Genomic DNA, 24,575 nt, shown 5'->3' on the forward strand with positions numbered 1-24,575 from the left:
AACTGGTCCGCAGACCAGTTTCAGCAGACATGTTTGGCCGTGTGTTGGCCCGAGCGGACCATTTTGGGACGGATCGGACAGGTTTCCAGCGGACAACTGTTTCCCGGACTTGTTTTAAAACAGTCCGCTGGAAACCTGTCCGCCCGGACATGTACGGTCGTCTGTACAGACCTACCGTACATGTCCTGCCGCCCGCATCCCTCGCATGCGTCGAATGACTTCGACGCATGCGTGGAAGCATTTTTAAGGCGGCCCGCCCACGTCGCCGCGTCATTGTCGCGGCGACACCGCGTCATCGACGCGGCGACACCGCGGACACGCCCCGCGTAATGTTTACGCGCGGGCTTCTGTTCGATGGTGTGTATAGCCATCGAACAGAAGTCCCCGGGCAGTCCCCGGCCAGACATGTCCGATGGAAACGGTCTGCAGACCGTTTTCATCGGACATGTCCTGTCGTGAGTACTCGGCCTTAAAGGTCACACCGACGCAAACTGATTGTGGGGCGACGCCCTTGCCGTGTCCATCATGCTCGTGTTCATAGACTACCCCCATCCCCCCCCTTTTTTTCCCTCTCTTCTCTACTCCTTATCTGTTTCACCCCCTATACTCTCAACTGATGGCTTTACCTCCAATTCCTTTGAGGCCGTCCCTTTTTCCCCCCAGTTTGGCTAAGGACACCAGTGGTCCCATTGTGGATATTGCCCAGTATTTATAGCAATATTAAGTATTTCTGTATATGTGGTATGGCCTAGTTTTCGGGTCACATGATCTATGTAATGTACTACCACGCCCATTTCTTTGGATCAACATATGGTATGCTACCCTCACGGGAGACTGAATGCGAGCCTTCTATTGAAGACCTCTATATCTGTTGGATTGTCAAATTTTACCACATTTGTACTGTATCCTTTCTGCAAAAAAAAAAAAAAGAGACAATGCTTACACCCTCTACATCTGCTGCTTGATTAATCCGAATTTCCGGAGGTAGTGAAACATTAAAAAATGGGATTGTGCTTTCAACTGCTAGACACTTATGCCGCGTACACACCATCACTTTATGTGATGAAAAAAAACGACATTTTCTGTGAAGTAAAAAATGACGTTTTTGAAACTTCAATTTTCAAAGACGATGTTGCCTACACACCATCGTTTTTCTCACAATGTTCTAGCAAAGTGAGGTTACGTTCACCACGTTTTTCCATTGAAGCTCGCTTCATAAGTAGCTTCTGGGCATGCGCGGATGAAAAAACGTTGTTTTAAACGACGTTTTTACTACACACGGTCAATTTCTGTGAAGTAAAAGTTGACGTTTTGAAAAACGACACATAAAATTGAAGCATGCTTCAATTTTTTTTGGTCATTTTTTAGAAGACATAAAACGACGTTTTCCCCCACACACGGTCAATTAAAGTGACGTTTTTAAAAACGTCATTTTTTTTCATCACATAAAGTGATGGTGTGTACGGGGCATTAGAGCATTGTGTCTCAATGGTACCAACAGACAGCTTTAAACTGCAGGAAGGACTGGCAATACACAAGGTATACACATGGTAGGGTGGTGGCACAAATATGCCGGCAGTTGTGGTACAGCTGGGCCCCCTACTCTCCCAGGGTCTCTCTTACTCTAAATATGGGTCTAAAATCAAGTTATGAAAGTTATGCTCTTGATTTGTGCTGTACTGTAAGCCAGCATTTAAGCGGATGTAAACCCAATTCATGAAATTTGAGATGGGCACATATATCCGCAATATTTTCTTATCTTTCCTCAAAGAGCCCCATAGCTCTCTCCTGACCTGTTCCTCTGTTATCAGCCTGATAACTCCTGACAAATTATTGGATCAGATAAAAGCTGCCTGACATTTCTGTCAGGGGAGGTTTCTATTAACAGATTAGCAGTGAGCTGGCCCTGTTACAAAACACCTCTGGGAGTTTCTGCCTATGATGAGAGGGGGTGTGTGCCTTTCTTCCAATCAGCAATTTTAGCTATCCTGGCTGTATGCACAGACATCACACTCTGTTATACAGCAAGAGAACATTTTCTTACATGATCTGAACTTTCTAAACAGTATATAAATGTGAAGACAGCAGATATACATGTAAAACCTATGTAGGGAGCTTTTTTTCATCTCTGTGTATCATCTGAGGCTCTTCACTGGGTGCATGGGGTGTTTACACCCACTTTAAGACAAATGTTTTTTTTACATAAATATCTCAGCTGCATATTAAAATAAGTGTCCCCAGTGCCCTTATTCTCAGTTATGGCAGCCAGGATAAGCTTCAGGTTCCTGCTATACCCACACAGATTTGTGCTACGAGTACAGTCAGCAGCATTCATGGAGCTTATTAGAACCAGCAGGGAAAGACTTCAAACGCTAGGTTCACACCTATGCATTTTTTTGGGCCATATTTGTGCAGACACGGCAGCCCATTCAAATGAATAGGCTGCCATGCCTGCATTTCCACAAAAAAAAGGTGCATGCACCTTTTTAAAAAAATGTGTTCGCAAGGAAATCGCATGGTCTTCTCCCACACACGAACTGTGTGGGGGGTGCCATTCAGAATGAGCTGGGAAATGTTTGTGTTTCTTTTGGCTGTAACATTAATTTGTCCTAGCCATTGGGCTGAAATTACAAGCATACATGTGCGTTTTTTGCACACATATGTGTAAATTACACCCGTACGATTTTTTTCTGATGCCTAAATGAACACCACAATGTGCACGTATTAGGCTGTGTTTAGAGGCATTCAAAATAAGCTTTAAAAATTGGGGTTTTATTTTGTAGCTGTGTGCATGTAACCTTATGCTGGAGTTTTCAGATACCATCTGGCAAGATCCAACGTATTTTACCACTGGGTGCACAAGTTCCTAAAATCTTTTATATTTGAAGGCACCTTTAATACTGAATAGTCATGACTGGTTACTACACTGTGTACATTAGAAACATTATCGTTAAGATTGCATTATCTAGAGTGGGTTTACTTGCATACCATGACATGGTTAACCGGCATGATTGCTTAGAGGAAAATGTTATGTTATGGAGACTCTTTTACTTTGGAAAATAAAATCATGGGATTCGGAATATTTTCACAGGGATAGCAGTTGGAGAAGTCATAGCTCCTGGCGTCGCACCCCATTCCACTGCTCCAGTGCACGCCCCGATCAATCGGAATGATTCTACACCCACCGCTCAGCCATGAGTCACACAATACCAGAACGCACTCATCCCTTTGGCAGAGGTCCTTACAAACATTAAATTACAGGCAGCAAACATCTCTTTCTATTGTGCTTCTTCGGTAGATTCTGCAGCTGGGGTTGTGTGCGGTTCATGAACAGTACAGATGTTGCCATTAACCGCTATGGGATGGGATAATGGTGCAGCAGAATGTCTATCCTCAGGCTATAGAGTTTAGAGAGATGCCTGGTTCACAAGCAGGACAGGAATGTCTATCTGGAAGAACAACTCCCGCACAGGATCATTTAAAGACAAACTCTGGGAAAACTCCTTCTTTACAATGGGGCTGTGCCTGCACTGTAAGGTTTAACGGCTCATTTCTCTTAGGGGACAGGAAAAGCACCTGGCGGATCTTAGGGATATCTATGCGTAACGGATTCTCTGAATCAGTCGCATAGATACGACTGGCCGGACTCAGAGATACGACGGCGTATCAGGAGATACGCCGTCGTATCTCTTTCTGAATCCGGCCCACTGTGTTGGTGGAATTAAGCAACTTATTTTTCTGCTCCATCTATTGCTGGCTTTAATTTTTAGTTTAATCTATTTTTCCTTCCCTGATTTCTGTTTTCTTTACATTGTGATAAGCTCACTTAGGTAGATTCACATATAATGGCCTAACTTTAGGGCGGCCTAGCCAAGCCTTTTTAGGCTACACCGCCGTAAATTAGTTAGGCTAGTAGTGATTCTCAAACCACTTACCTGCTTATTTTCGGCGGCGTAGCCTAAAACGAGCGGGCGTAAGGGCGCCTAATTCAAATGACTTGGAGGGGGGCGTGTTGTATGGAATTGAGGCTTGACCTCACGTTTTCTGACACTGCGCATGCGCCGGGCGACTACATTTCCCAGTGTGCATTGCGGCTACCTAGGCCGTACGGGCCTATTGATTTTGACGTGTACGTAAACGACGTAAATCTCGATTCGCGGACGACTTGCGCAAATGACGTAAAAAATTGGAACCTCTCGGCGGGAAAGGCGGCCATACTTAACATTGTTATTCCACCCCATCTCTCCGTAGATCTCCGCTGAGCCGGCAGATGACAAGTCCCTCTCTGCTCACTGAGCGGAGAGGGGCTTGTCCAGCACTACTGTCTCTTATGGAGAGATCTGATGAAAACTGACAGCATGTCCGTTTTTATCAGATCTCATCCGATCCGCCATGGACGGATGGCGACGTATCGCTATCAGTCTGATTTTAGCGGATCGGATAGGATGTCAGCGGACATGTCTCAGCTGACATCCGACACTCCATAGAGAAGAATGGATCGGCCGTTCAGGTCCACCGACAAAACTGACAGGCGGACCTAAACGGTCCGACTGTGTGAAAGGGGCCTTACTGAGGCCCCTGAAAAACAATATTGAGAAAGGCTTCTAGTAATTAAAGTGGAAAAAAACAATAAAATAATCTTACCTACCTGCTCAGTCTTCTTTGAAATGTACACTGAGCTGTGCACGCGCAGCTCAGTTTACATTTGGGCACAGTGCCTGTGCTGGGATAAGTCATCCTGCACTGTCCAATCAAGTATTTTTTAAGAAGGCTATAGGAATTATACATATGGAAGCTTTGATCTAATAAATGGCTTTGATAGCAGGAATCCCTAGCCGTCTTATTGATGTCTCCAGACTCTAAAACCCTTACAGCATGTTGGTAGTCTTCCACCGTCTCCCATTATGTGTCTGCAGGCTATGACAGTCTTTGCAGCATTACATTCCCTGAATAGTATGTGTGACCCTTTGTCGAGGTCAGGGGCCGCACACAAGGTTGCTTATATCAAGATAGTTGACCACTATTGGGTTTGAAAAATGTTTCCAATGGAGATATATAAAAAAAACACAATTTTAGTTGTGGAGTGGAGAGTGGTAACAATTATTTTTCGTGCTGCCCATGATTTTCTGTCCTGGTGACGACAGCACCATTTTGTACAGGTGTCACAGGGTCAGAACGTAAAAAAAATCTCCCAAATGGAGTAAATGACAGAAATAAAAACTCTACAGGAATGTTAATTCTTCCCCACTCTATCTTAAACTGCTTGTAAAGGCTGAAGGTTTTTTCCTTCGTGCATTTTATGCATGGAGGTAAAAAACCCCTCAGTATGCAGCCCCCACCCCAATACTTGCCTGAGCCCAATCACAATCAGCAACGTGCATTAGAATAGCTGCTCTCCCAGGTCTCTTCCTCCTTATTGGCTGAGAGAAGGCTTTGAGAACCATTGGCTCCCACTGCTATCAATCATATCCAGTGAGGAGGGATTGGAGGATGGGGCTGAGCGCCATTCTGTGTGTCTTATGGACATACAGAGCGGGGCTTGGGACTGAGCACGCACGAGTGCCCCCATAGCGGGCGGCTTGCTATGGGAGCATTCGAAGAAGAGGAGAAACGCCAGCAGGAGAATCGAGAAGAGGAGGATAGGGGCTGCTCTGCGAAAAACCATTGCACAGAGCAGGAAAGCATGCCATATTTGGTATTTTTTTTAAACAAATATTTTTATCTTTAATATCACTTTAAACTAAAAAAATGGCTGCAGCTGGGTTCTAAATGCATTGTCAAGAACAATAACGTCTAACGCTCTGTACAGTGGAAGAATAACAGATACACCCCTTTCACATGGGTCCATTCATCCCTATGGACAGGTAGGTGTAGACAGACGGACTTGTGTCCATTTATACCTACCTCCTTTTGGGTTTGCTAAAAAAAACAAAAAACAAAGGGGATTCTGTCCTCTTCCATTTAGGCAAAGAGGATTGAAGGTGGTGTGGTGGCCCGCAGAGTGCGCTCTGTTCATGTCTGCTCTGCAGAAACTGAGCGGACACGGATGTTTCATCCGCTGGTTCTGCTCCGATCAGCAGGGGATCTGTGAGCTGATCGGAATGGAATCCTCCCCGTGTGAAAAGGGGCCAAAAACTGCAGAAGGACCATCATGAACATGTAAATATATAGGCCCGGATTCACAAAGCACTTACGCCGACGTATCTCCAGATACGCCGCGTAAGTGTAAGTATGTGCCGTCGTATCTATGTGCCGTGCCCACAATCTGAGATACGCCTAAAAATAGGCTTCATCCGACCAACGTAACTTTCCTACGCCGTCGTATCGTGGGCGCATATTTACGCTGGGCGCATTTGCCGCTCCCATTGATTTTCTATGCACATATGCAAATGAGGGAGATACGCCGATTCACGAACGTAGTTGCGCCCGGCGCATAATATACGCGGTTTGCGTAAGTCGTAGGTCCGGCGGAAAGTTATTCCCCATATAGGAGGCGCAACTCATGCAAAGGTATGGACCAGGGAACACAAGCCGTACGATACGACGGGTGACCTGTCTATCAAAGTTTCTGGGCAAGGGGGAGGGGCTATACATGACGGCGCGGCGGGGAAACACACAGCTATTCAAATGCAAATGACAGCTGTTGTGTTCCCCTAGCGCATAGTAACTAGATGTCGGCAGCGGCGGGGGGAGGGGGGGATTGACTTGGCTTTGTCTTGGACACAAGGCTGCATTAGGGACATGGCTGAATTTAGGGACACAAGGCTGCATTAGGGACATGGCTGAATTTAGGGACATGGCTGAATTTAGGGACATGGCTGAATTAAGGGACATGGCTGAATTTAGGGACATGGCTGAATTAAGGGACATGGCTGAATTAAGGGACATGGCTGAATTTAGGGACATGGCTGAATTAAGGGACAAGGCTGCATTTGGGGCACAAGGCTGCATTTGGGGACACGTGGCTGCATTTGGGGACACGTGGCTGCATTTAAAAAAAAGTATCGGTATTCGGTATCGGCGAGTACGCGAAAAAAAGTATCGGTACTTGTACTCGGTCCTAAAAAAGTGGTATCGAGACAACCCTAATCACTACATACCCAAACATGCCAAATATTCTTCTCTACATATTAAACGCTGTTCTGCAATAAACATGCAGAGGGAACATGTGTTGACAAGACTACTCTAGCCCAGTCATTCTCATCCAGTGTTTTGTGGAACCCTAGGGTTCCATCAGAGGTTGCTAGGGGTTCCTTGATCTGTGGCTGGATGACCTTTTATTTGATAGTGCTTGCTTGGTTCCAGTACCAAGGTGACTTGGCAAAACCAGCAGCAAGAAACCAATGATCTTTTGAGCTGTCGTTAAGGTTGGCATTCTGACCACCCCTATAAGGGTTGCATTCTTCCTACTTACCACCAATGTAATGAGCATTTTTTCCATTGACCCCTAAAAAAATTGTTTTAGTAAAGGTTCCCCAGGACCTGATCGTGCTTGCTTGGTTCCAGTACCAAGGCGATTTGGCAAAACCAGCAGCAAGAAACCAATGATCTTTTTATCTGTCGTTAAGGGTGGGATCCGACCACCTCTATAAGGGTTGCATTCTTCCTACTTACCACCAATGTAATGAACATTTTTTCCATTGACCCCAAAAAATTGGTTTTAGAAAAGGTTCCGGAGGGCCTGAAAATAATTTTATCCTGCAGAGAAGGACGCAATTTTACTGTGTGGTTGGTTAAATCTAAAATTGAGGGACAAGTCTTTAGAACCCAGGACTGTCCCTTGATATAAGGGACACAGGCTGCTTTACCTATAATTATGTCTCCAGCTCCGACAAGTTGTTTTTACTTAGAAGATGGAAAAACATTTCATTGGTCACAGCAGCATTATGTTTCTACATATTCCCTAAATGGTAAAGAAATCGTTTTTACAAGGCGAGCAGCTATTGAATCATGGTAAGACGCTAACATATGTGTCAAATCACTTCACACATTACTGAATAATTTAGTGCACACTTCAGTATGGCAGGAGTATAATAGAGAATATAAACCATAGTGCTTATATATACACAGCTCCAGACATTAACACTCTAGAAACATCTGTGCCATCATATAAGTCATTTTCATCATCCTTACAGCCAGGATATATTTACTGTATACCAGCCTTTCTACCCCCAAAGAACCCCTGAAATCGTTTTCAGGTATCAAGGAACCTTTGATAAAACCAATTTTGATTGGTTCATTATTGTTAGTACAACCATTGTCTTTCAACAACAGTTAAACGAATGCCCTGTACACACGACCGGTTTTCCCGGTGGAATAAGCTGTGCATACACACGGTCACACCAAATTTCGACCGTCAAGAGCGCGGTGACGTACAATACGAAGACGAGCCGAGTAAAATAAAGTTCAATGCTTCCGAGCATGCGTCGACTTGATTCTGAGCATGCATGGTTTTTAGTCCGTCGGAATTGCATCCAAACGAACGTAAATTCCGATTTTTTTCATCGGAAACAATGAGAACATGTTCTCTATCTAATTCCGCCGGAATTTCGGAAATTCCGCTCGTGTGTACAAGGCATCAGAGACAGCCAGCAAACAATTCTCACCCTTGACATATCAGAAGTGATGTGCTAATTCGTAATGTACCCATGAAATTTATTCCCAGCGCTACAAGCTTCTCTTGTTTAATCTCTCAGTATATGTACAACAAACACATTTTCCTGACGCATTCATGGCAGCACACACTGGGTTGTGACTCCGCCCCCACAACCTGACAGGATTGGGTAGCTATAAATTTGAAGGGGAGACGCCCCGCACCATTCTCTTTTTTTATCCTCACCTGACAGATTGGACGGACATGCAGCAATCTCTCTTACCGCACATCGTCCCAGCAGGTTCAAGCCTCTCCTGTTTGGAAGTCCCTCCTGTACAGCCAGCCTTTCCAACATGGGATCTCTCAGTAGTACTCGAGGCCTTGTCCAATCCACCCTTTTTTCCGTTCAACGTAGTCTCACTATGGAACCTAACTCTAAAGCTGGCTTTCCTTATTGCTATCACTTCAGCTAAGAGAGTGTTGGAGATTCAAGCACTTATGGCTACGGAACCCTATTTAGTCTTCCCGACAGAGTGGTACTGAAACCCTCAGACCGATTTAGACCAAAGGTAGCTTCCTCCTTTCATTATAACCAGGACATCGTCCTTCCGTCTTTCACTAATGAGAGAGGCGGGCCCCATGCCTTGGATGTCAAGTCAACCATCTCCAGTTACCTCACAGCTACATCTCACCTGAGGAAGACGGATTCTCTCTTGATTATCCCACACGGGAGCAGACGAGGTCAGGCAGCTACCTCCCGTACCATCGCCTCTTGGTTAGTTAAAGCTATCAAAGAAGCCTATTCCATCCAGCAAGTTACGGCTCCTGAGGGCATTAGGGCTCATTCGACAAGGGCAGTGGCCACTTCATGGGCAGCATATAATTCGGGATTTCACCGGAGACCATATGCAGAGCAGCAACTTGGTCTTCCCGACACACCTTCATTTCTCACTACAGAGTGGATTCTGCTCACTTTACTACTACTGCCGACTTCGGCAGATCTGTTGTTAAAACCAATTCCTCAGTGCTATAAAGAATAAATATTACTGTTTTCTTGCACCCTCCCGACTGGTGAGTTATTTCCCAATGTGTGCTGCCATGAATGCGTCAGAAAAACGGAAAATTGTATACTCACCTTTCCGTAATTTTCCTTTCCCTTTTCTGCTAGTTTAGGGGAGCATGTGCATCGCTACCTTTCCTGCAGCCTTGGAAAAACATGGGCCCACTTCCTTTCCTTCAGGTTTTGGAGAACGTGGGCCCTGCTACCTTTTTAGCATGTTTAGGAGGACATAGGCCTTGCTCCCTTTCCTGTAGGTTTGAAAGAGCAGGGGCCTCGCCTGCTTTCCCGCAGGTTTGGGAGAACATGGGCCTCACTCCCTTTCCTGCAGATCTGGGAGAACACATGCCTCGCTTCCTTTCCTGCAGGTTTGGGAGAACATGGGCCTCATTTCTTTTTCTGCTAGTTTGGGGGAGCATTTGCCTCGTGCCTCGTTCTCTTTCATATAGGTTTGGGAGAATATGGGCCTTGCTCCCTTTTATGCTGGTTTGAGAGAACATGGGTTTCGCTCCCTTTCTGGCAGGTTTGGGAGAACATGGGCCTCGCTCCCTTTTCTGCAGGTTTAGGAAAACATGGCCCTTGTTACCTTTTCTGCAGGTTAAGAAGAACATGGGCCTCGCTCCCTTTCCTGCAGGTTTGGAAGAACATGGGCCTCACTCCCTTTTTTGCAGGCTTGTGAAAACATGGGCCCTGCTCCCTATTCTGCAGGTTTGGGGGAACATGGGCCCCGCTCCCTTTTCTGCAGGTTTGGGGGAACATAGGATTCGCTCCTTTTCCTGCAGGTTTGGGAGAACATGGGCCTCCCTCCTCCCTTTCCTGCAGGTTTGGGAGAACATGGGCTTTGCTCACTTTCCTGCACGTTTGGGAGAACATGGGCTAAATTACGCTACAGCTGTGGCTCCTAGGTGTTGCAACAACAGGCACATTTTACTCTTTATGGTTGTGCACCCTAATGAATGACTCTGTGCATTAGCCCTCTGCAATAATTGCTTAAATACACTTTAAATGCATTGTGGTAAAACACAGGTGCATACTATTAGCCCGATTCACAAATAGTTACGCCGGCGTATCAGTAGATACGCCGATGTAACTCGGAATCTAAGCCGTCGTAAGTTTAAGTGTATGCTCAAACTGAGATACACTTAAACCTAGCTAAGATACGACGGCCTGCGCCGTCGTATCTTAGGGTGCAATTTTTCCGCTGGCCGCTGGGTGACGCTTCCATTGAGTTCGGTGTAGAATATGTATATGACTAGATACGCCGATTCACGAACGTACGTGCGCCCGTCGCAGTAAAGATACGCCGTTTCCGTAATAGATACGCTGCGTAAAGATAAAGCTGCCCCCTAGGTGGCGTAGCCAATGTTAAGTATGGCCGTCGTTCCCGCGTCGAAATTTTACCTCGTTTGCGTAAGTCGTCCGTGAATGGGGCTGGACGTAATTTACGTTCACGTCGAAAACCAATACGTCCTTGCGGCGTACTTTGGAGCAATGCACACTGGGATATGTACACGGACGGCGCATGCGCCGTTCGTAAAAAAACATCAATCTCGTCAGGTCACCAATCATTTCCATAAAACACGCCCCCCATCCTCATTTGAATTAGGCGCGCTTACGCCGGCCCCATTTACGCTACGCCGCCGTAAGTTAGGAGGAAAGTGCTTTGTGAATACAGTACTTGCCTCTCTGACTTAAGGCAGCGTAGTAAATACGATACGCTACGCTGCCTTAAAGATGCGGCGCCCTACCTGAATCTGGCTACATGTGTATTGTGCTGCTGAGCCAGTCATTTACCTACACAATAGCTGACAACACAACTGTGCTACAGCGCACCACAACCCACATGCCATGCGTTTTGGTGCTGCTGAAAATGCTGCAGGCGTGTTTTTTTGTACATTAAGATGGGTTGTCAGCCTACTCAAAAATAATGGGTTGCCATAACACACTAAACCACACGTATTAAAACACGCACACGAGTAGAGGGGCCTGCAGTGTTATAAACAACTTGGCCTATAGCCATTTACATGGGATATTTTAGCATATTTAAGTACCTGAATGTTAACAGTTATTCAGTTCACTGGAAAATGTATTTGATAGATGCAACAGATGGATGACGATCAGAAATGCTTTTCATTTAATTGTTTGATATCTATACAAGTAAAGGGTAACGATCGGGTTATTTGCTGGATCGGTTGCAGCTACAGTACTGCTCTGAAGTATACATGCCCCATGCCTCTCATAGCTGACATTTTGCAATGACACAAATATGAACTGCAATGCATCCTGGGAAATATGGTGACAAACTGTATAATGTGCTTCCCTACTGTGCTAGAAATGCAAGATCCAGATGGGCCTTCCAGCTTATAGAAAACATATGAAACAGACAATGAGGACATTGTATAACACTGAAGGTTGGATTCACACTGCGCATGCACCATGTGTGGTAACAAGCATGCATTGGTGTGAATGGGCTCACATAGTTTCCCTTACAAACTAAGCTTCAACGCATAAATACGAACCTGTCTCCTAGTAAAGAACAGGGGGCCAGATTCACAAAAGAGATACGACGGCGTATCTCCTGATACGCCGTCGTATCTCTGAAATACGATTGTCGTATCTATGCGCCTGATTCATAGTCGGCGTAGAATATGCAAATGACTAGTTACGCCGATTCACGAACGTCCGCTTTGCCCGTCGCTCTAAATTTACGTCGTTTCCGTAGAGATACGTCGCGTAAAACTAAGCATGCCCTCTAGGTGGTCTAACCAATGTTAAGTATGGCCGTCGTTCCCGCGTCAAATTTTTAAATTTCACGTCGTTTGCGTAAGTCGTCCGTGAATGGCGCTGGATGCCAATTAACGTTAACGTCGAAACCAATGACGTCCTTGCGACGTCATTTAGCGCAATGCACGTCGGGAAATTTTATGGACGGAGCATGCGCAGTACGTTCGGCGCGGGAACGCGCCTAATTTAAATGGTCCCCGCCCCATTTGAATTAGGCGGGCTTGTGCCGGGCGGATTAACGCTACGCCGCCGCAAGTTTACAGGTAAGTGCTTTGTGAATCAAGCACTTACGCTGTAAACTTGCGGGCGGTGTAACGTAAATAGGATATGTTACGCCGCCGCAGCGTAACGCATTTGTATGTGAATCTGGCCCAGGATTTCTATGGGTCATTCACTTTTATGCAGTAACATGAGTTGAGCTGCATTAGGGACACGTGTGACTAGGCCCAGAATTGGCCATGTTAAATGTTACATACAAATAAAAAGTACTTGCTTTTAGGGCCCCAATGCAATCAGGGGCACATGCCCGAAAAGCAGGAATTCTGTGTTCCAGGCAAGCATCCCTGAACTTGGTACAGCGTTCAGCCCCACCCAGCCACAGTGCATTTCAGCCTGCCATAGACTTTAACAGGGTGCAGGCAGCGGGGCTGGATGTTGCACATGTGCCACCCAGGCGCACAAAAACACGGAAAATGCAAGATGCAAGGGCTAGATGCCACCGTGTGTAAGGAGCCTTTTGGCTTCATTGCTAAAACACCTTGTCCCATCACTGGTAACGCACCAACAATCTCAGTTCTTAAGTATGCAAAGGGAATATAAAAGCAGATCGGACCCCAATCACTATAATCCTCTATAAGCTTTAACATGTTAATGTCAATTTAAAGGTCAATTTCAATATTGTTCAGATTTTATCAAAATAATACCTACTAACCCAGCAAACCTAAAGGTCGTTGTTCTGATACTTCCTGCTATTGGGTGACAATGCCCTGTCTGTAAATTGCTTGTCACCCAATCACACTCTCTACCAATGGAGACTACAAGTGGGCAGGCCAACACACATTCCAAATGCATTCTTCACTGTTGTCACCATCAGGAAACTCGCCTGAGAAATGTCACGCAGACACGAAAAGGCTGCCAAGAGGCTGCAGAGGATCAGTTGCACTGAGAGGCAACAAATAATGAACAATTTAACTATTTAAAAAAATGGAAATAGTTTATGATACACATTGCTGTGTACATAAATGTTGTTCAGTTAGGGTTTACATTTACAGTAAAACCTTGGTTTGAGAGTAACTTGGTTTGAGAGCGCTTTGCAAGACAAGCAAAATGTTTAATAAATTTTGCCTTGATATACAAGCGATGTCTTGATATAAGAGTAGCGTCATGTCACAACTGAGTATAAAAAAAGAAGAGAGGCGCCTCTAAGTGTAGCAATATGGTAACATTAATGAAGGGTACAACATTTAGCAACTTATTGCTACACTTATGCCGCGTACAGACGGTCATTTTTTGTGATGAAAAAAAATGACGTTTTATGTGATGAAAAAAAAAGACATTTTTGAAACTTCATTTTCAAAAACGATGTAGCATACACACTATCGTTTTTTTCACAATGCTCTAGCAAAGCGAGGTTACGTTTCACCACTTTTTTCCATTGAAGCTCGCTTCATAACTAGCTTCTGGGCATGCGCGGGTTGAAAAACGTCATTTTAAACAACGTTTTTTGCTACTACACACGGTCAATTTCTGTGAAGTAAAAAATGAAGTTTTGAAAAACGACACAAAAAATTCAAGCATGTTCGAATTTTTTTTGGTCGTTTTTTTTAAAGACATAAAACCGACGTTTTTGCCCACACATGATCATTTTAAATGACGTTTTTTAAAATGTCGTTTTTTTTTCATCACAAAAAACGACTTTCTGTTCTATGACTTCCTATGCAGTTTGTTCTTCAGTAAATGTATTAGATATTCATAGAAAGCTAATCACTGTTCCCAAATTCCATTTCCTTTTTTTTCTGACTCTATAGACTACAATGGGAGTGCATGAACAATTGCACTTAAAAAATAAAAAAGCACAAAAAAATGCACGAGAATGCAGGTACAGCAAAGGGAACATCATTGATAGTTGTAATATACCCATTGTGGTTATTATTAAAGTCTGAGTTGGTTATTTCACTGTTTCTTCCATTCCTCATGGCTCTGAAGATTCGTCAGCATTTGGAGGGGAAGGGTGTGGAAGAGGAATGCGAGCCTATAAATAGTTTCTGATGAACTTACAAAGATGTGCGATCTAGACGACGGCACTCCTTAAATCCAGCAAAATAATTAAATATATATCAGATTAAATTGTTGTTTTGGAGCCACGGGACCCCACATGCCACAAGGGGCCTTGCATGATCCTGAAACAAAGGGCATGCACTGAGATGTATCTTTTGTACGTTTCATTGTTAGAGTTTGAGGAGACGCATTTAGAGGATGGTGGCCACCACTGCCACACACTTATTATGTCCATTGAGGGTATACAGGGAGGGTGGGTTTTTAATGCATTTGACCATAAATATGGGGAAAACACTATAGCCCAGATTCACAGCGAGCGGGCGCACATTACGCCGATCGCAGCGCATCCGCCTGTGCGCTACGGCCGACGCAGCGCAGAGAGGCAAGCATGGAATTCAGGAAGCCCAGTGCTCCCCCACGCTGCGTCGGCGTGGCGTAGGTTTCGAAGGCGCAGGCCGGCGTAGGTTGAAGTGGGCTTGACCCATGCAACCCATGCAAATGAGGCGTGACCCCATGCAAATGGTGGTCCGAGCGCCAGACAAGTACCTTTAACGAACTGCGCATGCATCGTGCTTGGACGCATCCCCCTGTGCATGCTTACAACCACGTCGGAACAACTGCCTAAGATACTCCGGATCACTGCCTACGCCATGAACGTATCCTACGCCCAGCCAGACTCACGTCCAAACCTAAAGTACGTAAAATACGCAGGCTTGTATTCCTTGGTGCAAACCTTTGCATGTCTGCTGCTGGGTTTACACCTCCTTTATGGGGCTTAACTTTACGCCGGACGTACAACTTACGCGCACCAGTCGTAGCCTGCGTCGGGCGCACTATTGCCGTATTTTCCTAATTTGCATATTTGAATGGCTGATCAATGTGAGCGCCACCATGCGTCCAGCTAAATATGCGCCCACGCTACGCCGACATAGACAAGTTACGTCGGCTGGATGAAGCCTATTTTTAGGCGTATCTTAGTTTGTGGGTCCGGCGCACAGATACGACGGCGCATATTTGCACTTACACGGCGTATCTTGAGATACATCGGCGCAAGTGCTTTGTGAATCCGGGCCTATCTGTTTTTTTCTATTTTCCCATATCTGTTTTCGATCCAAACTCTCTGTTGGAATGATGGACATTTGTACCATACATATTTGTTATATCGTAGATGTAGACATATTGAGTAGAGATAAACAAAGTAAAGGTGGAGATAAGAAGTACAGATAGGTACAGATAATATAGATGGCGTTAAAAGGAGTCATGTAAAGAAAAGTATAGAGGCTGCCATTGCTGACCTCCCTTTGAATAGACTAGTCTCCAAACAGATCCAATGGATTAGCAGAATAATATACAGATCCAATGGATTCAGTGCTTTCTAAGTCGCTGGTTGCTTGTTCCAGGTCAGTGTTTTAATTACTGAACCCAGAGAAAGCCCATTGACTTGTATTTTCAAAAGGAGGTCGTCACTGCACCACAACTCCACAATGAAAACCCTGTGCATTGTGGTGCACTGTGCAAAAAAAAGGTCCCTGTCTGCTTTTCTCATGTGTTGTGGTGCATTCACAGTCCATTCAAAATGATTGTGATAGTTGTTAATGTGCAAAATAATGCACATACATTTTTGGTGGTAATGCAAAACACCTAGTAAGTTTAAGGCTACTTTAACACCGGGGCAGGGGGTGCGTTACCATTGTTTTAGCACCGCTTTTCAGCCAATAGCGGGCGCTTTTAAGCCCCACTAGCGGCCGAAGAAAGGGTTAAAAGCACCCGTGTTGTGGCGCTGCAGAAAGCACTTTGCACGCGCTTTGTTTAAATGGGCACCGCCCAAAAGATGCTGCTTGCAGGACTTTTTTCCCGTCCTGCAAGCGCACTGCCCCAGTGTGAAAGAGGCCTTAGTATTCACGGTAGGTATTGGTGTACTAAGTAGGGGCTGGAGTACAGATCCTAGCAACCTTTATGTAGTGGGTGGGGTGGGGGATAGCAGAAGGGGGTAGTTCGTACAGGTAAGAAGTACTGGCACACCAGTGATACAGATGCTGGGAGTAATACAGATGTTGGCACACTTAGTTAAAATGGAATTATGTGAAAGGTGGAACGTACTGGCATACTAAATAAAGACAGTGTTGCAATAATAAAAGTGATCATTACTGACATACTAGATGAAAAAAGTAGTACAGATGTTAGCACACTTAGGAAAAATGGAGATAGGTAAGGAGTGGAAGGTATGGGCACACCACACGAAGGTAGAGGTACAGACGTTGGCACACTTTGTTAAAATAGATATATGTAAGATGTTGAAGAGGATACTAGCTTACCAGATGGCAGTACAAGTACAGTGGCTAAGGCCAGCTATAGACGGTTTGAATCTCGACCGGTTCAGCAGGAACCATGTGGGGGCAGGCTGATTGTACAAAGTTGATCGATCAATCAGCTTGGGTACAACGAGCCTGTCGCATTCACTTACGATTATCACTAGTGGCTGCTATAGCTGCTAGCAATAATCACTGTCTTCTCTGGCTTCCTCCCCCTGGCCAGGAGCAGACAATTGCTCAGCAGGAGGGATTGCCCTGTCAGCACTATCTGTGTTGATGTTGGGAATGGTGCAAATTTCTTTCCTGCAACCCATGGTTACAAGAAATCTGCACTGTCTTTGGCCTGCCTAACACACCTAGTAACACCGGAGGTGTGTAATAGAGATGATAGATGTTACCATACCAGTTAGAGGTATGAGATAAATGGTAGTGGCAAGGTGGTGGTATTGAAGTTGGCACGCCTAGGACAGTAATGCTGACCATACATGTATGGATCTTTTTAAATGTTTCAAAATTCTGATCAAATCCAGCGATTATCGATTATTTTAACTACTTGTTTAATAGCTTTTGCAGGAGATGGATTGAAAATTCTGGTGATCATTAACATGCTTATATGACGTATGGAGCAACTGAGAATTCTGCAAATATAATTTCCCGCATTTGCTTACTTGTTGCCTCTAAACTTTTTTCATCAAAAGCAGTTGGACTGATGTAGAAAGTTCACTATTGCTGATGTATGCATTGATCTTCCATGGATGAGATGTGAGGAAGGGTATGATGTGTGTATGGAATGGAATGAATGGCAGGATGTATATGGGATGGGATGATGTGTGTATATATAGGATAGGATGTATGAAAGGATATAGTGTGTAATGCCCTGTACACACGATTGGGCTTTAGCCCGACCAAACTCACATCGGAATTCCGAGGGAGGAAAAGAGAACATGTTACTCTATGTAAACTCCGACCACATTCCTCGAACATCCAATGGAAAAACTCCGATGGGCGTACACATTTCCAATGGAAAAGGTCCGTCTGACTTTTTATATCGGAATTTCAGATCGTGTGTACGAGGCATAAGGGAAGACGTATATGTGGGATGGATGATGTGTATGGACAAGGATATCAGATAAATCTCTCTCTCTCTCTCTCTCACACCTGGTAGATCATGACCTTGAAGTTCTTACTTCTCAGTAGTTTGGACTAATTGCATTAATGTATATAGGACAGCTTGATGTGTATGGGATGGGGTGATATGTAAAGAATGAGATAATGTATAGGATATATAGGACAGCAGTGTATGGGATCTCATCTGGTAGATCATGACTTTGAAGTCCTTCTTCATGAATAGATCAGACTTGTTTAATCGAATGGGAAGATGTGTAAGGGACAGGTTGTTGTGTATGGGATCTGACCTGGTAGATCACGACTTTGAAGTTCCTCCTCTGTAGTAGTAGTAGTAGTAGTAGTTTGGACTTGTTGTATAGGACAGGTTGCTGTGTATGGATGGGACAATGTCTATATGGACGATGTATAGGATATATAGGACAGGTTGCTGTGTATGGGATGGGACGATGTCTATATGGGACGATGTCTATATGGGATGATGTATATGGGATGGGATGATGGTTTATATGGGATGATGTATATATAGAATGGGACGATGTCTATATGGGACATGTATAGGATATATAGGACAGGTTGCTGTGTATGGGATGGGACGATGTCTATATGGGATAGGATGATGGTTTATATGGGACGATGTATAGGATATATAGGACAGGTTGCTGTGTACGTGATCTGACCTGGTAGATCATGACTTTGAAGTTCCTCCTCCGGAGAAGTTCGGACTCGTTGTATGGGACGATGTCTATATGGAATGGGACAATGTCTATATGGGATGATGTATATAGGATGGGATGACGGTTTATATGGCATGATATATATGACAGGTTGCTGTGTATGGGATCTGACCTGGTAGATCATGACTTTGAAGTTCCTCCTCCGGAGAAGTTCAGTCTCGTTGTGTGGGATGGGATGATGTCTATATGGGATGGGACTATGTCTATATGGGATGGGATGGTTTATATGGGATGATATATAGGATATATAGGACAGGTTGCTGTGTACGGGATCTGACCTGGTAGATCATGACTTTGAAGTTCCTCCTCCGGAGAAGTTCGGACTCGTTGTATGGGATGATGTATATATAGAATGGGACGATGTCTATATGGGATGATGTATATAGGATGGGATGACGGTTTATATGGCATGATATATAGGACAGGTTGCTGTGTACGGGATCTGACCTGGTAGATCATGACTTTGAAGTTCCTGCTCCGGAGAAGTTCGGTCTCGTTGTGTGGGATGGGATGATGTCTATATGGGATGGGACGATGTCTATATGGGACGATATCTATATGGGACGGGATGATGGTTTATATGGGATGATGTGTATATAGAATGGGACGATGTCTATATGGGATGACGGTTTATATGGGACGATGTATAAGATATATAGGACAGGTTGCTGTGTATGGGATCTGACCTGGTAGATCATGACTTTGAAGTTCTCCCTCCGGAGAAGTTCGGACTCGTTGTATGGGATGGGATGATTTCTATATGGGATGGGATGATGTCTATATGGGATGGGATGGTTTATATGGCATGATGTATAGGATATATAGGACAGGTTGCTGTGTATGGGATCTGACCTGGTAGATCATGACTTTGAAGTTCCTCCTCCGGAGAAGTTCGGACTCGTTGTATGGGATGGGATGATTTCTATATGGGATGGGACAATGTCTATATGGGATGGGATGGTTTATATGGGATGATATATAGGATATATAGGACAGGTTGCTGTGTACGGGATCTGACCTGGTAGATCATGACTTTGAAGTTCCTCCTCCGGAGAAGTTCGGACTCGTTGCTCTCCAGTTTCTTGATCTGAGTCTGTTGTCTCTCCAGGTTGTGTCGCACGGTCTTCACATTGACGCTCACCTTCCTCACCTTCTCCAGCAGTTTCCCGGCCGTGTTGCTGGTGGTGGCATGGGACTTGGTGAGTTTGGTCAGTTCCCCCTGGATGCTGATGACGGCGCTCTCCATCTCCTGCTGTCGGACCTCTAGCTGGCTCTGGGTCAGCTGAATCTGGTCCACGGCTCCGATGATCTTGTCCAGCAGGCTCAGCACCAGAACCCCGTTTATCTGGTCGGCTTTGATGGGCTCGGTGTCCGAACTTTCCCCGGGTGGGGTGTCAGGGAGGACGGTGGGCTGCTCCACTATCTGCAGGCTGGTGTCCGCCATGTTCAGCTGGAGGAGTCCGGGAAGTTTCCTCTGAGAAGAGAGGGGAGAAGAACCGGGCGGGGTGCGGAGAAGACAGATAGTGTGAGTGCGGGACACGGGAGCTCCGCATAACTGTACAGGGGGATGGGGAGGAGCCGCACTGTACTCTCTCCTCCCCTCTCACTGACGGACACACCCACTGTATATATTGGAGAAGCCTGCTGGCAGATGATGAAAATAGAAGGGAGGTGACCGGGCTGAGTGCAGGCATGTACAGGCTGAGGAATGTCCCAGCACAGGATTAACCCATAGAGACCCCAAACAACCCCTTTGTCCCTTTATTCTCCTCAGCTGGACCTCTTATTATTCTCCTACTAGAAATGACACTGAAGGAAAGACTTTTTATAGTTCTTGGAGAGGAATTAGAACAACTGTCAGTTGTTATAACTGTCTGTGCCCCATAAGGGAGATTCACCCTCTCTATTGGTCTGTTTTACTGTACTTCATCACCGAGAGGGAAAGAAATCCCAGTTTTTGGGTTGTTACTAGAACAGGAGTAGAGGGGAAATCTTCCACCACCGCCTCCCACACACCTTTTCCCCCACCGCCTCCCGCACACCTGTTCCCCCACCGCCTCCCGCGCACCTTTTCGCCCCTACCCACGCACCTTTTCCCCCACCGCCTCCCGCGCACACTGTCCCCCACCGCCTCCCGCGCACCTGTTTCCCTCCACCGCCTCCCGCGCACCTGTTCCCCCACCGCCTCCCGCACCTGTTCCCCCCCACCGCCTCCCGCGCACCTGTTCCCAACCGCCTCCCGCGCACCTTTTCCCCCACCGCCTCCCGCGCACACTGTTTCCCCACCGCCTCCCGCGCACCTGTTTCCCAACCGCCTCCCGCGCACCTTTTCCCCACCGCCTCCCGCGCACCTGTTTCCCCCCCCGCCTCCCCGCGCACCTGTTTCCCCCACCGCCTCCCGCGCACCTGTTCCCCCACCGCCTCCCGCGCACCTGTTTCCCCCACCGCCTCCCGCGCACCTGTTTCCCCACCGCCTCCCGCGCACCTGTTTCCCCACCGCCTCCCGCGCACCTGTTTCCCCCACCGCCTCCCGCGCACCTGTTTCCCCACCGCCTCCCGCGCACCTGTTCTCCCACCGCCTCCCACGCACCTTTTCCCCACCGCCTCCCGCGCACCTTTTCCACACCGCCTCCCGCGCACCTTTTCCCCAACCGCCTCCCGCGCACCTGTTCCCCACCGCCTCCCGCGCACCTGTTTCCCCACCGCCTCCCGCGCACCTGTTTCCCCACCGCCTCCCGCGCACCTTTTCCCAACCGCCTCCCGCGCACCTGTTCCCCCACCGCCTCCCGCGCACCTTTTCCCCACCGCCTCCCGCACACCTTTTCCACCACCGCCTCCCGCGCACCTTTTCCACCACCGCCTCCCGCGCACCTTTTCCCCCACCGCCTCCCGCGCACCTGTTCCCCCACCGCCTCCCGCGCACCTTTTCCGCCACCCACGCACCTTTTCCCCCACCGCCTCCCGCGCACCTGTTCCCCCACCGCCTCCCGCGCACCTTTTCCCCCACCGCCTCCCGCGCACCTTTTCCACCACCGCCTCCCGCGCACCTGTTCCCCCACCGCCTCCCGCGCACCTGTTCCCCCACCGCCTCCCGCGCACCTGTTCCCCCACCGCCTCCCGCGCACCTGTTCCCCCACCGCCTCCCGCGCACCTTTTCCCCACCGCCTCCCGCGCACCTGTTTCCCCACACCTCCCGCGCACCTGTTCCCCCACCGCCTCCCACGCACCTGTTCCCCCGCGCACCTGTTTCCCCAGCGTCTCCCGCGCACCTGTTCAACCACTGCCTCCCACACACCTGTTCCATCACTGCTTCCCAAACACCTGTTCCACCACTGCATCGCGCACAGCTGTTCCCCCACTCCTTCCTGCACACCTGTTTCACCACTGCATCCTGCACACCAGTTCCACCACTGCTTCCCAAACACCTATTCCACCACTGCCTCCCCCTCACCTGTTCCACCACTGCCTCCCCCTCACCTGTTCACCACTGCCTCCCAAACACCTGTTCCACCACTGCCTCCCAAACACCTGTTCCACCACTGCCTCCCAAACACCTGTTCCACCACTGCCTCCCAAACACCTGTTCCACCACTGCCTCCCAAACACCTGTTCCACCACTGCCTCCCAAACACCTGTTCCACCACTGCCTCCCAAACACCTGTTCTACCACTGCCTTTTGCACCCCTGTTTCCCAACTACCTCATGACTAGGGAACAGAACAATATGTTCAAGTTGAACATTGGGTGTTCGTCCATTCGTCGAACAGCGAACATTATGGGGTATTCACAGGAAAATCTAGTGCCACAGAACGCCCCATAATGTACTGCGAGATTGCAGTGCATTAGCGTCGATTGATTGCCCAAAGCAGGAACCTGACCTGCATGCTTTGGCCAATCACAGCACGCTCTGCTGCGAGAGTCATAATTGGCCAAAGGCAGTGGCAGGGACAAAGTGCCCCACACTATAAAAAAAATGCTTACATGGAGGCCGTTTGTACTGTTGTTGGCGTGGACAGAAAGAAAGACTCCTGCACACCTGTTCCACCACTGCCTCCCCAACACCTGTTTCACCACCGCCACCTGAACACCTGTTTCACCACTGCCTCATGCACACCTGTTCCACCACTGTCTCCCACACACCTGTACCACCACTGCTTCCCCCACACCTGTTCCACCACTGCCTCCTGCACACCTGTTCCATCAATGCCTCTTGCACATCTGTTCCCCAAATGTCTCCTGCACACCTGTTCAACCACTTACTCTGCACACGTTTCACCACTGCCTCCTGCACACCTGTCCCACCTCTGCCTCCCGCACACCTGTTCCAACACTGCCTCCTGCACATTTGTTCCAACACTGCCTCCCCCACACCTGTTACATCACTGCCTCTCCCACACCTGTTCCACCACTGTCTCCTGCACACCTGTTCCACCAATGCCTCCCGCACACCTTTTCCACCACTGCCTCCTGCACACCTGTTCCACCAATGCCTCTTGCACATCTGTTCCCCAAATGTCTCCTGCACACCTGTTCAACCACTGACTCTGCCCACATTTCACCACTGCCTCCTGCACACCTGTTCCACCACTGCCTCCTGCACACCTGTTCCATCAATGCCTCTTGCACACCTGTTCCCCAAATTTCTCCTGCACACCTGTTCAACCACTTACTCTGCACACATTTCACCACTGCCTCATGCACACCTGTTCCACCACCGTCTCCCACACACCTGTACCACCACTGCTTCCCCCACACCTGTTCCACCACTGCCTCCCCCACACCTGTTACATCACTGCCTCTCCCACACCTGTTCCACCACTGTCTCCTGCACACCTGTTCCACCAATGCCTCCCGCACACCTTTTCCACCACTGCCTCCTGCACACCTGTTCCACCAATGCCTCTTGCACATCTGTTCCCCAAATGTCTCCTGCACACCTGTTCAACCACTGCCTCTGCCCACATTTCACCACTGCCTCCTGCACACCTGTTCCACCACTGCCTCCTGCACACCTGTTCCATCAATGCCTCTTGCCACACCTGTTCCCCAAATTTCTCCTGCACACCTGTTCAACCACTTACTCTGCACACGTTTCACCACTGCCTCCTGCACACCTGTCCCACCTCTGCCTCCCGCACACCTGTTCCAACACTGCCTCCTGCACATTTGTTCCAACACTGCCTCCCCACACCTGTTACATCACTGCCTCTCCACACCTGTTCCAACCACTGTCTGCTGCACACCTGTTCCACCAATGCCTCCCGCACACCTTTTCCACCACTGCCTCCCGCGCACCTGTTCCACCAATGCCTCTTGCACATCTGTTCCCCAATGCCTCCCGCACACCTTTTCCACCACTGCCTCCTGCACACCTGTTCCACCAATGCCTCTTGCACATCTGTTCCCCAAATGTCTCCTGCACACCTGTTCAACCACTGACTCTGCCCACATTTCACCACTGCCTCCTGCACACCTGTTCCACCACTGCCTCCTGCACACCTGTTCCATCAATGCCTCTTGCACACCTGTTCACCAAATGACCGCTGCACACCTGTTCCAACACTGCCTCCTGCACACCTGTTCCAACACTGCCTCCCACACACCTGTTCCAACACTGCCTCCCACACACCTGTTCCGCCGCTGCCTTACACACACCATTGCAGTCCCACTATAAGTCACTAATCACCACCA

At 47.5% G+C, this 24,575-nt stretch overlaps 1 protein-coding gene across 1 annotated transcript in view; it reads right to left on the reverse strand.

Moving 5' to 3' along the window:
• Positions 1-20,432, reverse strand: part of CAVIN1 (caveolae associated protein 1) — a 76,574-nt gene extending 56,142 nt beyond the window's left edge. Inside the window, exon 1 of the mRNA XM_040330748.1 lies at positions 19,904-20,432. Within this exon, the coding sequence (XP_040186682.1) occupies positions 19,904-20,329 (426 nt within the window). The 5' untranslated portion in view covers positions 20,330-20,432. The remainder of the gene's footprint in view (positions 1-19,903) is intronic.
• Between the last annotated feature and the right edge of the window lie 4,143 nt (positions 20,433-24,575).

The sequence above is a fragment of the Rana temporaria genome, chromosome 12, assembly GCF_905171775.1.
Source record: "Rana temporaria chromosome 12, aRanTem1.1, whole genome shotgun sequence".
NCBI classification, from domain to species: Eukaryota; Metazoa; Chordata; class Amphibia; order Anura; family Ranidae; genus Rana; species Rana temporaria.